This window comes from Vidua macroura, chromosome 3 (assembly GCF_024509145.1).
Source record: "Vidua macroura isolate BioBank_ID:100142 chromosome 3, ASM2450914v1, whole genome shotgun sequence".
Taxonomy (NCBI): domain Eukaryota; kingdom Metazoa; phylum Chordata; class Aves; order Passeriformes; family Viduidae; genus Vidua; species Vidua macroura.
The window spans coordinates 90,031,559-90,048,266 of record NC_071573.1 but is presented as its reverse complement, the minus strand read 5'-3'; the positions used below and the strand labels follow the sequence as shown (position 1 = coordinate 90,048,266).

Here is a 16,708-nt window from a genome sequence, read left to right as displayed (position 1 = left end):
CTAAAGATGGCAGTGTAACCAGCATACTTCTGAGGACACCTGTGGCTGTCTCTCTCTTTTTGAGACTGCCTGCTCTGTACTACCCTCCTACAGCTTGGGCTTTCTCAGTGCCCTGTGTAGAGTTTGTAGGCTGCCATGCGTATACAAAGCAAAAACCAAGCGGTCCACAGGTCTGTAGATAAATTAATGCTCTTGTCTGTTCCCTGAAAATATAATCTGTTCACTTCTGCAAGGTATTGAGATTACCTCACACTTTGCATGAGAAAGTACAACACTCAGTATATAATGACATAGCTACCATAATTTTTACCCATATTTAACTGTTTAACTTCATTGAGAGGGCAAAACTGCAGGCACTTAAATGTGTAATACCATCCACGTACCATGTAAATTATGGGTCCATAAAAATTAAACATGTATGAAGAGAAAGTAGCCTCTATTGAAAGCATTTGTAACATTATCTGCTATATACTATCTGCTGCTATACTCATAAATACCACCTAAAATATAAAGCATAATAGCTGGATTCATTTAGATACATTGTGATCCAACCTTGCTGTTTAACTCTTATCAGATTTGTTAAAAAGTGTTAAGTCTTCGATATATCTAATAGCACTGTTTTTTTAAAAGCATTATGTTGTTAATAGCTGTGCACCTGATAAACTTGTTTTCTAACTGGAAATTTAAACATATTAAACCCTTGTACTTAGTGTGGCTATATTGTAGGCAATTTTAATGGTTATTCAAAAGCTGTAAGGATGAGTCTCAGCTTCTGAAATTTGTTATACAAATGTGCCATGTAGTTTTCAAAATAGCAATGTGTGTACCAGATTTCTGCATATTCATATAGGAGAGCTGAAGAAAGATTGCCAAGATACTGGTGCCAATAGTTATTCTAGCTCTATACTATGAAAATAAATCAAATTTTATCAGCAAGCCCTGAATATTAAGGAGCATTACAGTAGGAACTGATTTCCAACAGTGCTGGTTGATGGGGTTGGGGTTTTATATTCTGAGGCTATATTCTGCTTCTGGTGAAACCAGTGCAGTTTCAGACAATACTTAACAGGGAGAGACACAGCCTTACTTGGAACTTTTCCTAATCAGTTTTACTTTCTTAGCTCGAGTTCCACAGAGTTTCAGACAAAGGAAATAACAGAGCATTAAAAAAGTAACACAAAGGCAAAATACTATGAACTAAGCCAAAATAATACATTTAGTTTACAGTAGGAAGGTGCTCAAGAATTGGCTGGTATGTTTGTTAATCATCTCCATCTCATGCTTGTTTAGGCAACTTCCAATTAATTGGAATTTTGCTTATATAGGGCATGTCAGTTGTCTCTAACTCCTTATGCTGGTGTCTATTCCTAATGGGGAAGAGAACCTCATATTACATGCAAGGAAGATTTTGTTCCCCTAATTTGCAAAAATACTTAAGTTTCCACTCCTGAACATCACTTATATTTGAAAGAAGACCACAAACCCCAAACCCAGAAAAAAGCAAGTAAAAAAGCCAAACAAACTTGAGGTAAACAAAGGGAAAATGATCAGCTATGTAAGAACCTAAATTTAGGCAGTTTGGATGTCCTTTTGGAAGCCTGCAGGATAGCTACCTCTTTCCAAGTATTCTCAGGAAAGCTCTTTAAAAGAAGAGCTTAAAAGGTAGGTGCAGGTTTAGTGACTAGGCAGAATAAATCCCACCCTGATGTTTATTTTGGTGGGTTTCACTTGTAATAGTGGAAGTGCTCTGAGTAAGTCTAATATGAACATTTATTAACAATTGGAATGTGGCTGGCTACTTACAATTAAGTTGGAATTTTGCAGACTGTTTTACAAAGTGTCTGAGTATTTGAACACTCAGTATGTGTCAGGACTGAACAGGACATTTTTTTGTCATCAAGTCATAGGCTTAAAACAGGAAGTCTTCCTGGCCAAGTCTGTATTATACAATACCCCTCATCAAACACCAAGAAGACTGAGCAAATCCTTCAACTGCAGTGGGTTTCTTTTAATGGAGACAGAACGATATTTTAAAATTTTCAGACAATAAGAGATTTTCTTTGTAAAAATACTTTAAACTTTGGAGTTTTTTTGTATTATTCTGAATCCTGACAAATAATTCTTTATCTGATTGGAAAAAAGTTAAAAATTCTAGGTATATAGCTATATCTAGTTCTTATGTTGGATAGCAATACTTTCAGGGTTAATGAAATCTTGCAATTACTTACAGTTTACTTGATAAGAAAGCATTCTATTCTTCTCTGTTATACAGGTAGAAATTTGATTCTTCTCAGGAGAGTATTAGAAATGCAGTAAATCTTAAATGTTATGTGTAACAAAAGCATTTTCTTACTGTATATTAGTTTAGTGGTAATAAAAATCCAAGAAAAAACCCCATCAGTATCCCTCCAAACAGTCAGGCTTTGAGAAACATCTTTGTGTGTTTCAGAAGCTCACAATTTAAATATGATCAAGATAGACATACTAGGAAGAAGAAGATCCTTATGCAGCAGATTAAATTAAGTCTAGAAATGAATTATACTTTTTTTTGGTCCTAATTCTGGATAGTTCAAACTCTCCCCTGTCTGTTTGGAGATGATGGAGCAGTGACTGAGCTCAAGCTCAAGCTCAAGCTATGCTGACTAGCCTGGATGTTTGTGTTATCTCCTTGCTGCTGCTCCACTCAAAAAAAGGACCAAGTTCTGTTCTTCTTTTCTATGGTAGAAATTTGATTCTTTCTCTTTTCTTTACTCAGGCTCTCATTTCTCAAATACATAACTGCATCTATCTTTGATACTTCAACTTCTCTCTAACATTGATTTGATGCTCAAAAGTTACCAGAGGAAGATTGACTAGGGGCAGCTCCCCCTCTTCCCCAAGCCCCCAAACAAAATTATTTCAAGTACATGGAGCATCTTGTAGGAAAATACAAGGATAACATCCCTTTGGAAAAAGCCTAGTGCAGGGACAGGGCAGATTTTGCCTCTACATGTACTTTGAAAAATTATGCAAAGGGACCAAAAATACGATAGATAACTGAAGAAAGATGCAATGAATGTACTTGTTACAGCAGCCTAAACTTTTTCAGTATGAAGAAGATGCATGCAGTGAGAGGCAGAGCTGAATGATAGACCTACCTGTCAGGATAAAAATTTAAGAAGATTGTGAAGATACATCTAGATTTTTTTTCTTCCTCTGCACTAGAGTCTTGGACAGGGGATTTGGGGAATAAATCTAGGATTTGTAAGCCCTGTGTAAGTGGAGCAAGAGAGATTTAGAGTGTCACAAGGGGATGTGACCATTGTAACTCTCCACTTAAATAAATTAACATTGAGAGCATATTCAATCTAAAGCAGCCCCTTGAACCTCTCTTCCCTGCATGATTCATGCTTTACTCACTTCAGAGCCTGCAGGAATTTAAAGGCCAGCTCAGAACATTTACCCTGCTATTTATAGTAAGTACAGAGGTATCTGTGCATTTTAGTCAGAAGTAAAATCCCAGTATAACCTCGATGTCAAACATTTAAAGAAGTAATAAAACCATGGAGAACTACAAAACAGAAAAAAAGAAATAGGAATTGGGCTAGGAATTACACAAATAGACTACAAGAAAAGATTTCTGAAAAGGTCAGCTCAATAAAGGAATAGAGTTAGACATTTATTTATATGTAAATAAATATTTCGAACAAACAGAAGTTAAAATTTTTTTTGAGAAGAACATTTTAAGAGGTGAAAAGACCAAAAGTCCAATATATTAATACAATATATTTGAAGACAGAAGTGCATGAGAATTCAATCAGACTGATGATACATGCAGTAAGATTGTCAATTAACAATAAGAGCTGAAAGGGAGCTGGAAGCAGGGAAGGGACATTTTGTGCTAATCACTGCCACCCACAGAGATCCAAACATCCCAGACATGAGGGATGAATGGGGTTTGAAAGACAGACTACATATCAGCATCACCATATTTACCCTTTTATTAGTAGATGTAGTAAAGCAAATAGAGAACAACTGGGCAGATTAACATTAGGCACTCTGCTAGCTAATATAACAAAAGTGGAAGTAGCAACTGTGCAATGATACATATTTAATGCAAATAAAGATTTTGTGTGTGTTTGTGTGTCTGTGTTGACACAGGCAGGCAGCTGGAACAAGCACAAAAACACAGTTAAAATGCAAAGAGTAAATTTATTGCATTACCTTGCTAATTGGAAGATCCCAAGGCAACACCCTGGCAGGGACACACAAGCAGGAGGGCAGGCACTGTTAGGCTCAGTCCATCCAAGTGAAAGGCAGGCATGCTGTTTGTACCAATTTTGCAAGGATCCTGCACTTGTAGTTTACCAACATGCTGTGATCTCCTCTGGGCTTCTTTTTATGATCTCTAAGCTTTGACCCTCTCTCTCCCAAAACCAGGAGCTTAAGCATGTCCGTGAGAATGCCTCCAAGTCTCTCAAAACACTTGTATCATCTCTACACAGAAATGCTTCTCAAAACAGAGTATAAACAGCAGTAGCCATAATATACAGGCCTCCTCTCACTGTTATTCTCCAGGCCTTGACATTCCCAGCTGCAAGGTCACTTGCGTGAATCTGCGGTCCTCATCCTCCTCATTGCCATTCTTCTGCTTTTAACCCTGTCCTCCCAACAGTGCATGAATTAAGTAGCAGAATAGTTTGGGGTACGCTGAACTGGACTGTGTTTGCATGGGATGAGGGGGGACAGCTTGGCAGCTGAGCATAGGGATATTTGTTGTAAAACATTTGTGAGGTGGGTTGTTACAGCATCATTAATTCTCTTAAAAACTACTTCAAAAATCAGCCCCCAGTACTAATGTTACTGTGGGAGTCATGCAAATACATTTAGAATAAAGTAACCAAAATATAGTGTGAAATATTACCATCTGTAGGGTTCAATAGATGCATAAGTAAGAAAGTTTGAAACGGGGTGGGGGGAGGGAGAGGTTTACCCCAAGGTGAAAAATTTTCACAAATTATTTTTGTGTGAAAGGGTAAGGTCTTGAGTTTTAAGTTTTATTTAAGTGTAGTAATATAGTAATTAAATCTAGTAATACAGATGTTAATTTTGATTCTTAATTTCTGCTGAAGTAATCTTATGTATGACTTTTTGCAAAGCTGTTAGTGTTACCAGTTAACTGAAATGAAAAAAAAAAAACCTAAACAAACAAGGTATATCTTCACTTAATTGCAGACAATTTGGGGATTAATATTCAGCAAGAAAGGAAAAAAACCTAAAAGTAAAATAAACAAAAGAAAACAACATATGAAGACATAGCTGCTGACCTGTCAAAACTCAGCAGCACGTGGCTCAGTAGAATTAGCCACGGACAGCAAACTGCAAACCATGGTTTCCAAAGGTTTGGTGCGGCTTATGTGCCAAAACCTAAAACATGAATAGAAATTAAATGAAATTAAAACGAAAAGCATCTCTGCTTTCTGCTGAGCTCCTCAGCATTGTCGTAGTTCTCCCCCTCTGGGCCAGGCTGGGTACAGCAAACGTGGGAACTGATGGAGCTCCTTGACCTGCTCCGGACAGAGCGTTGCCAGTCTCTGTAAGATCTCTTGGGTATTAACACACTAGTCAAAGGCAAAAGCTCCATCTTCTTACAAATATTGGGAGGATTTTGGCAGATATACTCCTTACTCCTAAGCAACTCAGGCTGCAGCCAGGCGATGAAGGGAAGAAATTGTGTGGGACGAGCAGCGGCTATTTGAAAAAAACGCTGCTTCAGGTTGTGGATATTCTCAGCTCAGTCAGAGAGAAAGAGAAAGGTTTTCTAACCAGGCGACAGCCTGGGAAGCAGTTGGGAAAGAATGTAAATAATTCTCTAATCTATCTTGTTGGATGTCGGAACCCAAGTTGTTCACATTGTTTATAGATATGTTCTGCCACTGTGTGTCATTCACTGCACACCAATGGTGTGGGATGTTTTTACTCTAAGACCAATGAAATTAATCTGCACGATGTTCTCTATGTATAGAGCGGTACATTTGAAATAAAGGAGAGTTCATTTCTTAGCCTTCTGATCTGGAGTTCTTTGTTCCCGTCCTGCTCAACAGCGTCATCAGGTTAAAGTTATATATATATATATATATATATATATATATATATATATATATATATATATATATATATAAGAACTTGCTTTCAGTTAAATATTAAATATTACAAAATATAAATACATAAAAATGTATCCATAGTATATTTCCCCCTGGAAATTATAGAGGAGTCTTAGACAATGAAACTTGACTTTCTGTCCTGTTAAAACGTTCAGATATTGCCGTGGCAGTGGTTTGGCCCGGACAAAGAGGGGACGCCACAGTTCGAGAATGGGCACAGAAGAAGCACTGTGGGCAATGCGGGTGTGACCACCTGCCTGGAAGGTGGAGTGCATTATCCCTCCTGAGCTGAGCTCAGCCCCACGTTCGGTGTGTGGGTACAGAGGCAGGCTGCAGTTCCAGGGGGCTCCCAGGGCAGTGGTTGCCAAAGCCGCGGACTGGCAGATGTGCCGGACTGCGCCGCGAACGCGGCACCACTGCGTGCCCTGGTCCATGAGCCCTTCGTTGCTAAACTACTGATTTTCCTCACTTTGCTGGCACAAACTGTATGCCAGTTCTGATTTCCCACCCTTTTGCGCTCCGAACTTCTTGCAAGATGATTAAACAACTTTTAGGGAAAATTTGCTAAGTAGCATTTTGTGGCAGGGGCATAAAACAACATACCCTCAGCTGCGGCAAAATTGTCAACACAGCCGCAAAAATAGCAAATCCTGCAGTTCTCTTGGAAAAGTGACAAAATTATAAAACTGTAGAACAGCGGAGAATGTGCCAGTGCCGAACCGGCCGTGCCAGGTGTGGACACCTGCCAGGATCTCCCAGGTCGTGCCGGGGCCGCCATGCCGGGTGTGGGCACCGGCCCATACGCCCCGCCCACATCGCTGCAGCAGCCAATGGCCGCCCGGTAGGCGCGGCCCTATGCGGAAGTGGGCGGGGCCGGCGGAGCGCGGGAAGCCGGGGCGCGGGGCCGGGCGGGATCAGGTCGGGGTCCCCCGGGTCGCGTCGGGCAGAGCGGCGGGAGCGGTGCTCGGGCGGTCGGGACGGGGACAGAGGCAGCCCCGGGGCCAGGGAGATGGAGTTCTCCAGTCGAGCGAGGCAGAGGCATGCGCGGCTGGCTGGAGACAGGAGGGAGCAGTACCCTCACAGCCTGCAGTTTTACCTGGAGCCCCCCACGGAAAGCATCTCCCTGGTGGAGTTTGAGAGCTTTGCCATCGATCGCCTGAGGCGTGAGTTGCGTTTCCCTCCCTCCTCCCCCCTTCTCCTTCCTCCCGTCCCTCCCCTCCCTCGATGCTTTGAATCCTTCCTGTCATGGCTGTGTGTGTTTCTGGCAGGCCTGGATGCTCTGTTCGCCTGACATAAGCGGGAGCTGGGCTGGCTGCTCCCGGTAAAGGAAAACGCGTTGCTTTGGGCGTTTCGGAGAGCTGAGAGAGATTTCACAATGGGCGTTTATTGTAGCTGTCGGGATTGTGTAGTTTTGGTTTACACGGGGCGGGGGGGTTATGAGCACATTTCACATTCTGTAGATGTTGTGACATATTTGGTGTCTCAGTATTGCATTTCAGGTCATTGTGGCTGGCAGCCAGGGATTCCCCTGAAGTCCTGAAAACTGGATCCAAGTTTTGTTGGAGTTGAAAGCAGTGTTCTGAGACTGGTCCATCAGAGTTAGCTGTCTCCCTTTCCTTGTTGGTAGTATGGATCCCAGAATTGGGGCAGCTGTTCAGGACTCACGGGCCACACTTTATCCTCCATATTCCTCACCCTTTTGCTCCTCATGCCACTAAAAGCAATTCCTGTGCCCTTACCCCAGTTTGTGTCTTTCCCAAGCCATCATACGTTTAGTTTGATTTCAGCATGTTGTCTCTAACATGGACTTTTTTCTTTTTTTGCCCAGTGCTTAAAGTAATTGAAAATCTCGGTGTGAGCTATGTAAGAAATTCTGATGTATACAAAGTTAAACTGGAGGCTGAGCTCCGGAAACTGAAGTTTCCCTACAGAGTGAGTAAAGATCAAGACATAGAACTCCCTTGCACTTATTTTCTTTATAACATTCAAGAATAATGAATAAAAGTAGAGGTGATGAAATGCTATTTCTAAAACTGCAGTTCTGTCATTTTGTCAGAGGTGTAGTTTTTCTTGGGAAGGTTTTCTTTGAAGTTTTTCTTTAGGGTAACCACCTTCCTCAAAAAGTTGGCATTTATTGACTAAAAGATGACTATTAATACATTGTTGAACAGCAATGGTAAATTGATTGTGAATTTTTAATCTAGGAGAGATTATTTCTCAGAAATAATAAGAATATGTTCTACAGGCTTTGGCTGAGGATGATTATGAGGCAAGAAGGAAAGATCATATCTCTCATTTCATACTCCGCCTTGCCTATTGCCAGTCGTAAGTACTTTTTGGATTGTGCTGTACTCTTATGATTATTTTTAAATGTATACAGATATTGCAGTGCTTTTTTATAGACATTACAGATGCATTAGACTTGCATGGCTTCTAAAGAGAGAAGTAGGCTCAAAGAGGATTTTTTGCTAGGAATCTGATCTCAACTGTGATGAAAAGGAATATGTGTAATCAATTAAGATCTGGATTTTGTGATAACTAAAAAATTTACAAGCTTTTGGCTTTTAAACACATGCAATTGATTTGAGTCTCTTCATCACTTTTTCCTAAATGAATGCACGTCAGTATTAACTGTTTGTCAGGCATTTGCAGTGATTGATAGCGTAGTTTAACTTCTGTATATGCTAACTGTTGATAACTGACCAAAGACCTGACTATCTAAATAGGCTTTATATTACTGTATTGAGAGCACTGTTTCTGATTGACTAAAAGTACTATCTGAGTTTGAGGTTTCATCTACTGCCTCTGTTTTTTGTCCATATTCGTTGCTGTGGCTGGTTGCACTGCATTTTTTTTTGTTTTATGAAATTTCAAGCAAAATCTTGATCCTGTAAAACACATTCTTTTGTTTCTCCTGTAGTTTTTGGATGAAATTAGATTGTTAGTGCTTCATGTCTGCAAATTGTTTTGTTATACTTTTGTGTGAACTCTTTACTTCTTATCACTGTGGTCTTTTTTTGAATGAAAACTGGCAGATATGAAGTGTGTTGAATTGCTGACTCAATTGCACTTAAGGCTGCAATACACTTCATTTTAATTAAGTGACTGTGATAGAATGCATATTATACTGTGATAGCTGACATGAATGAAGTGCTGCTATAGATACAGATTTCTAAGCAAAAACAGACAGGGAAGGTGAGTAGGAGGGATTGTGGTCTAAGCTGGGATATGGAGCTGGAATGGATGGGGCTTTTCTTTGAAATGGCTTTGGCTTCTTGCTGCAGAACATCTGATCAGAGTAGGAAGTAGCAAAGGTCCCAAAAGCCTGCCTCTAGATGGATGAAATCTCACCGTGATGGGCTCTGGGTGACTTTTAAACACCCTGAAATCTTCCAGATCATTCACGTCCCATCCTGTTGTCCTTTCAAAAGACATCTGGGCTGTGCTGAGGACAGTTTGTCAATGTGTGTGATCAATGAGCCTGCTAGATCCATGATGCATGTACCATGAGGAATAGCTTGTGGATGTGGCGATTAATACCAGCCTTCACTGCAGTGACTCTAATAGTGTAGATTGAAATCCTGAAAGAAGGGAACAGATTGAATAACAGAATTGCAACTCTGTATATCCCTTTGTATTCTACATGTATAATTTGTGATTGTGAATAATAAGTGTAATATTGCCTTCTTTCTAGTGCCCCTGGGTGTTGTTTTTTTATAAACACCCTAAATCATACTATTCCTGCTGATTTTGACAATATCTTTCTTTACATGAGTTGTAAGTTTGCCAAAACCCCCTAAAAGGTAGTATCCTCAAGTAGTCTGGGGTCTAAAAAACCCCTGAAAGCATAGTGGTTTGTGTTAGTGGCATTTTGAATAATCAATTTGGCTTAATTCCAAAGCCAAAACTTTACTTTAAACATTTTGTTATTATTTAGATCATTACTTTTTTTGTCGGAGATGAGATGTTTGAGGGTGTTGATAATTAATGAAAATTCTGCTCTTGTGGAAGGTGAGAATTTGACTGAAGTTTTTGCTTAGTAAATAAATGCAGGTACTATTGAAACCCTGTGTTTCAGGGAAGTATATTAAATATTAGGCTATAGGCAGGGCAGAAATGAGCAGCTTGTTAATGGTGAACCGCTGTGCAGAGATGAATGCAAGCTATTTTGGGCCACAGAATCAGCAGGAAAGAGCTGGCTTTGTAATCTGGGGGGAAAGACATCTTTATAGGAGGAGTTTTGAATAGAGCTCTGGGACACTTTTTTAGACAACTTGCAGATGCCATTTTGTGTTCCCATTTTTATGTATTTGCTGCATTTTGTTAATGCGGCTTTTGGTCAGTTTCTACTTGCACTTTGAAAAGGTGGATTTAGTGCTTATCCATAACATGGAAAATAGCATTCTAAGAGCTATGAGGTGGGCCTGTAACCCACTGTTCTCTATTCTCTCTTGAAAAGCAACTACTGTGGGGATATTTCTATCATCTACAACTGGCAAGTTCTCAGAAGATAAAACTGGGAGGCAACTAGAACATACAGTACTTCAAGGTTTTATCATGCTAGGTCAGAAAAATAAGCTTGGCACAAATCATTAGGTTAACTGAAGAAAGTTGTTAAAGTAGAAGTGATTGAAAAAGTGCACTTAAATAGACATAACTGCAAGCTAGGTTGAATTCAGTTCCTGAGTGTGTACCTGTGTTTACATTTTCCTGTGTTTTCAGTTGGCCAACAGTGCCATCCAGGGGTAAAAGTTTATATTGATTTTTCTTTTCTAGTCTCTATCAGTCCTCACTTGTAAATTGGATTGTTTTGATTCAGTTTTCATGTGTTCTGAAGTGACTAGCTCCACCATTCTGGTCAGTTAAATTTGTAAGGTAGTCATCATCTCTTGACTTTCGTTCTTCTGCTTTCTGAAATCCAAGACTTTAAAGCTTATTTCCATATGACAGAGTATTTACAGTCTCATCCATACCCTTCTATCACACCTTTTCCAATGTCACTTAGTTCTGTTGAGACTGGGAAATAGAATAATCTTGTTTCATTTGCTTTCATGGCACATGTAGTTGTAAAGATAATTTTATTTGCATGTGGATGGGAGTGTGCATTTTTGTTTTTGTCTACTGCATCTCTTGTCATTTCAGCAAATCAGCTATGAAGAACCTTGAAAGTCACAGGGGCATAATTTTCACTTTCTTAAGATGGAAGAAATAAATTTTACCTCTGCTCTGACAGCAGGAATTCCTTTTATCCAGGAAACTGTCCAACATCCTTTTGTGCCATTTTAAAGTTTTTTTTTGTTTGATTTGCATCTGTGTCACATAACAAGGACATAAATTCTATTTTAGACTTAGCAAGGCCTGTTCACTACTCCTTGACATTTTTTTTCTAAATCATAAATTAGACTTCTCTGGCAAAATAGCTCCCTCTTTATGTTGAGTAGCATTTCCTTTTGTGTGTTATCTGCACTCATGTTCCCCTTGCTGTCTAGTCTTTAAAACTTAAATTCTGAGTAATCCATTGGTGTTGGTTGCCTAGTAAAGCAGTGATCTGGCCCATGCCCAGAGTTTTCATAAATCAGTGTTAAGTTGTTGGAACTCTTGTATTAATTGTGGAATTGGAGCTACTAGTCTTAAATTCCAGATTTACAAGCATTTGGATGCCTTCCATAAAGTACTTATATGTTCATGCTTCCTAACAATTATGCTGATTTTTTTTTTCCTCCTTGGGGTGAAGAGTATTTCTATTCCAACCCCAGCCCCTCAAGTGCTGTTCCCTATATGAAAGAGACTGTTTTCTTATATTATTTTTAAAGTTTGGAATCTGTGAGCTGGTTTAAACTGATAAGTAACCTGCACACCAGAGAGTTAAGTGGCAAAAAATGAGGAGATATTCTTAACATCTACACTTCAATGACCTGCTACTCCCTTAACCAACCAAGCTGCTGCTGAAGCTATCTAATGACAGTGACATTGCTTTTCAGTTAAGGGTGGGGTTTTGATAATAAGTATTATTCCTTAGTATGAGTTTGAGATCAGAGTGCACAGTTTTTTTCATGTGAATAATGAGTATAAAATGTGGTTTGGCTTTAGAAGTGATGTATAATGCCCTAATGATGATGATCTTAGGAAAGTCAGTTTAAAAGTATTTGCTGGACATATACAGTAGCATGAGATCAGCTTGTCAGCTATTTTGTCAGCTGTAGGAAGAATCCACATAGGTGTGTGTGTGTTAAGAGTATTTTCTTTTTATGGTAACTTAAGTGGATAGGTGGGGTTATAACCTTTGATCTGCTTTCCTGAAGGAAAGGAACAACAGACTGGCTGGCCTCCAAAGAAATTGTATATAATCCTGTTTGTGGTTTGTTTGTTTTTTATGTGTGCATGTGTGGTGTTGTTTTGTTTGGTTCCCCCCAGAAACAAATGCGCTGTAAATCAAGGAAAATGTAAAAAATTGTAACATCCCAGGATTTAACTGCAGTCCAAGATGGCCACAGAACTGCAACAGATCAGTCATTAGAGCATTAACTTCCATTTTAAGTTGCACTGATTATTATTACATACCAAGCACTGAGACTGTCCACAGGATTATATTTCACAAAGCACCTTAGCAGCCTTTCTGTTTGGCTGTTTTATGTAATAATTACTTTTCTTCAAGCCATATTTCAAGCAGAGGTTTTGTCTACAAAACCACAAACAACTCTGTTGTGATTCACATATTCCCTATGGGAAAAGATGCTTAAATATTGTAAAGAGAACATATATAAGACTGCAGTATTTCTGTGCTCTGTGAATTCCAATGGCAGTGGCCCACAGGGTAGTTCTCAGAGGACAGATGAAGAGAGTGCCTTGTGGTAGAGAGATACCAGCATCATCTGCATTCTGTGCTTGCACATGTGGGGTAGCTTTTTTTACTGGCACTCTGGTACTAACTTGCTGTAGCTTTCAGTAATGCGCTGATGCCTGGGAATCTGAGCATTAGGATGTGAAGAGTTCCATGAGTACTTAAAGTACTTGGATTGGCTTCAGTGTTGTTTTTTGTCTTCTGACTCCTGTCGCTGTGTTCCTGTTTGTTCTTCTACTTGTTCATCTGCCATTGCTAAACGCCTTTTTCTCTTTTGTCAAGAGTTAGATGTTCTATTTGTGTTCCTCACCCAACTTCATTGCCATATATTTTCATTTTGCCTGTTTGCAGGCTACTTGTTGCCTAGAATAGAATGCACTGTCGTCACATTTACTGAGATATATGCATATTTCTTCAGCTGGAGATACACCAAAAGTGAGAATTAAAAGAAGTAGCCTTCAAAATGTATTTGCCTCATTACATTTATTGTGATGTTAATTGTACAGTGAAGAAATATTGTGCCGTGTTGTAGAAAAAAACTTGTCCTTTAAATATCAAGGGAGAAAGTTACCTACAATTATCTTTATCCAAAACAAATAAAAAGTATTGTCTCTCCACAAGTCTTTCCTGATGGAGTGTGCATTACTGAAGGTTTCCTGCCTTCACTTCCAAGTGTGTGTGGGTCACATGCCAAGTGAGCATTACCGTTGTTTTCACTAGGTTTGCAGTCTAGTTTTCAAGCAAAGAAATAATGTAGATTCAGAAATTTTTTAAAATATATATATATTTTTTTTTGTAGTGAGGATCTCAGGCGTTGGTTTCTTCAACAAGAAATGGATCTCTTCCGATATCGCTTCAATGAACTAACTGAAAGTTTAATGCAGAAATTCCTGGAACACGTTAACTTATCATTTGAAGCTGTAAGTATGTTACTTTCCGTATTTATGTTGCACATGTCTGTTTTTTTTTTAAATTCTCATTAAGATAGTTTTAGCAATCATATTTAAAAAATAGAATGTGCAGTTATGGTTTTAAAAAAACCTAACCATACAGAACTTCTAAACTTGGGGAATAGTGTGTGTGAGGATTAAGTGATGTAATTTTGTGCTGAAGGGACCTTAAATATCATCTAGTTCCAGCTCCCTGCTGTGGGCAGGGACACTTTGCAGTAGACCAGGTTGTTCAGAGTCCCATCCAACCTTGCCTTGAACACTTCCAGCAATGGGACATTCATGGCTCCTCTGGGCAGCCTATTCCAGGACATCGCTGCCCTCACAGTAAAGAATTTTTTCCTACTCTAAATTTACTTCTAATCTAAACCTACTCTCCTTCAGTTTGAAGCCATTCCCCTTTGTCCTGTGACCACATGGCCCTTGTAAAAAGTCTCCATTTTGTAGGCTTCCTTCAAGTACTGGAGGCCACAATTAGGTCACTCCAAAGCCTTCTCTTTTCCAGGCTGAACAACTCCAATTCTCCCAGTCTTTCCTAACATAAGAGGTGTTCTGTGCCTCTCATCATCGTGTCCCTCCCCTGGAATCATTCCAACAGGTCCATGTCCTTCCTGTGCTGAGGACCCCAGAGCTGGATGCAGCACTGCAGGTGGGGTCTCACCAGAGTGAAGCAGAGGGGCAGGATCACAGAACTGTTAGGGTTAGAAGGAACTTCTGGAGATCATCCAGTCCAATCACCCTGCTAAGGCAGAGTCACCTAGGGCAGGTTACACAGGAACCAGGTGAGTTTTGAATGTCTCCAGAGAGGGAGACTCCACAACCTTCCTGGCAACCTGTTCTAGTGGCCTGCAGCCCTCAGCATGAAGATCTTCCTCATGTAGAGTTGAAACTTCCTGTGTTTTAGTTGACCATTGACCAATACCCTTTGAATGTAGATGTCCAGCCAATTCCTTATCCATCTGATGGTTCTCCCATTGCATCCATTTCTTTCCAGTTTGGAGAGATGGATGTTGTGGGGGACTGTGTCAAAGCTTTACAGAAATGCAGGTAAATGTCATCTGTAGCCCTTCCCTTGTCTGCTGATGTAGTCACTCCATCATAGAAGGCCACTAGTTTGGTCAGGCAGGACTTGCCCTTGATGAAGCCATGCTGGCTGTCCCAAATCGCTTTCCTGTTATCCATGTGCCATAGCACAGCTTCTAGGAGGATCTGTCCCATGATCTTTCCAGGCACAGAGGTGAGGCTGACTGGTTGACAGGGTTTTCTCTAAGCTTTTTAAAGATGGGTACAATGTTTGCCTTTTTCCGTTTACATGGGACTTCTGACTGCCATGACTTTTCAAATACCACAGGGAGCGGCTTGGCAACTACATCATCCAAGTCTCTCAGGACTCTGGGTTGCATCTTATGAGGTCCCAAATTTGTGTTCTTCAGAGAAGAGCATTGTTTGGGTTCTTCAGATAAAGTCTTATCTGGCCATCTGGGCCAAATAACACTGATGTTGATAATGTCTTGCTTTCTTGGTGAATTGTGTGATAATTCACCCTAAATGTTTCAGTAATAAGAAAAGCAATGGCTGCATTTGATTCTTACATGAATTCTATGTGCAGTCTGTTCTCATCACATTGTTGACTTCAGTTGAAAAATAATTATGGCCAAAATATGTTTTTATTCATAAACGTTGCTCTAGAATCTTTACAGTCTTCTAACCACTTTTAAGATGTGGCTTCTTGCTATAGAAACCACAGGAAACTACAGTGACCTGCAGACTTTGTGCATTGTTCCCTTTGTGAACAGTGACTTCTGCCAAAACTAGGTGGAAATGAAAAATAAGTGCATTCAATGAATGCTTATGATAGCTGTTGAGGACATAGTTAACATTTAATAATCCAAGTGTGAAAATCCTGTATGGATTGTTCAAAAATGTAGCTTTCTGTGTTACTGTCACCATGGGGACATGCACATGTTTGTGCATGCTAAAAACCATTTTGACTCTTCTTGTTTGTGCATATTATATGAGTTACTGGAGCTATAGGTATATAACCAAGACCATGAGTGAGCTTAAATAACACAAAATTAGAAGCTGGTGTTAAATACAGTAGCTACAAATTGTGGTTAAGTAGTATTTATATAAGGATTATTTATTGTTTATGATTTTAAAAGAAATTATGTACAATTATATAAGTTTCATTGTAACTTAGACTTTATACATGCACATACATGTAAATGATCCTATTTTCTTTTAATAGACAATTTGATTTTTGCCCATTAAGTACGTGCTATAGAGAATGCAGAATATAAGTTGTCCAAAATTCTGTAAATGCTCTCATTCCACAGTTGTTGTTTTATCATTATAACTTAGATTCAAAACTTCTTTCCTTTTGACTTAAACTCATTCTATTTCTTTTGATGAAAAACCTTGAAAAAGCAAAATCTGTTTAGACAAACAACTGTTGGTGTGTTAGGGATATTACAAAAACGTCTCTGCAGTTATATACTGTTTTGTTTGTCTGAGTTGGTTAAAGGAATATGTCTATTGCAGTGTCTTCATTAATGATTTTAATAGTATTTTGCACTGCAGCTATGAACTGTTTTGTTGTTTGAGAAAGTCCAGCTTTGCCTGTAGCTCTCACTGTAAACTTGAGTGAATAAAAATTAACATGCAATCATCACTCCACAGAGAAAGCCTTTCTCTTAAAATACTGCTTATTAGAATAACTTAAATATTCTAAGGTATGTGGCTGATGTACATTATGTGTTGCTGGACTGAAATAT

The 16,708-nt window shown here is 39.3% G+C and overlaps 1 protein-coding gene across 1 annotated transcript in view; it reads left to right on the top strand.

Moving 5' to 3' along the window:
- The first annotated feature begins 7,074 nt into the window (after positions 1-7,074).
- The window catches only part of PRIM2 (DNA primase subunit 2), an 88,661-nt gene continuing 79,027 nt past the window's right edge, over positions 7,075-16,708 (top strand). Inside the window, exons 1-4 of the mRNA XM_053973572.1 lie at positions 7,075-7,306; positions 7,972-8,075; positions 8,389-8,468; positions 13,784-13,904. Of these exons, the coding sequence (XP_053829547.1) occupies positions 7,153-7,306; positions 7,972-8,075; positions 8,389-8,468; positions 13,784-13,904 (459 nt within the window). The 5' untranslated portion in view covers positions 7,075-7,152. The remainder of the gene's footprint in view (positions 7,307-7,971; positions 8,076-8,388; positions 8,469-13,783; positions 13,905-16,708) is intronic.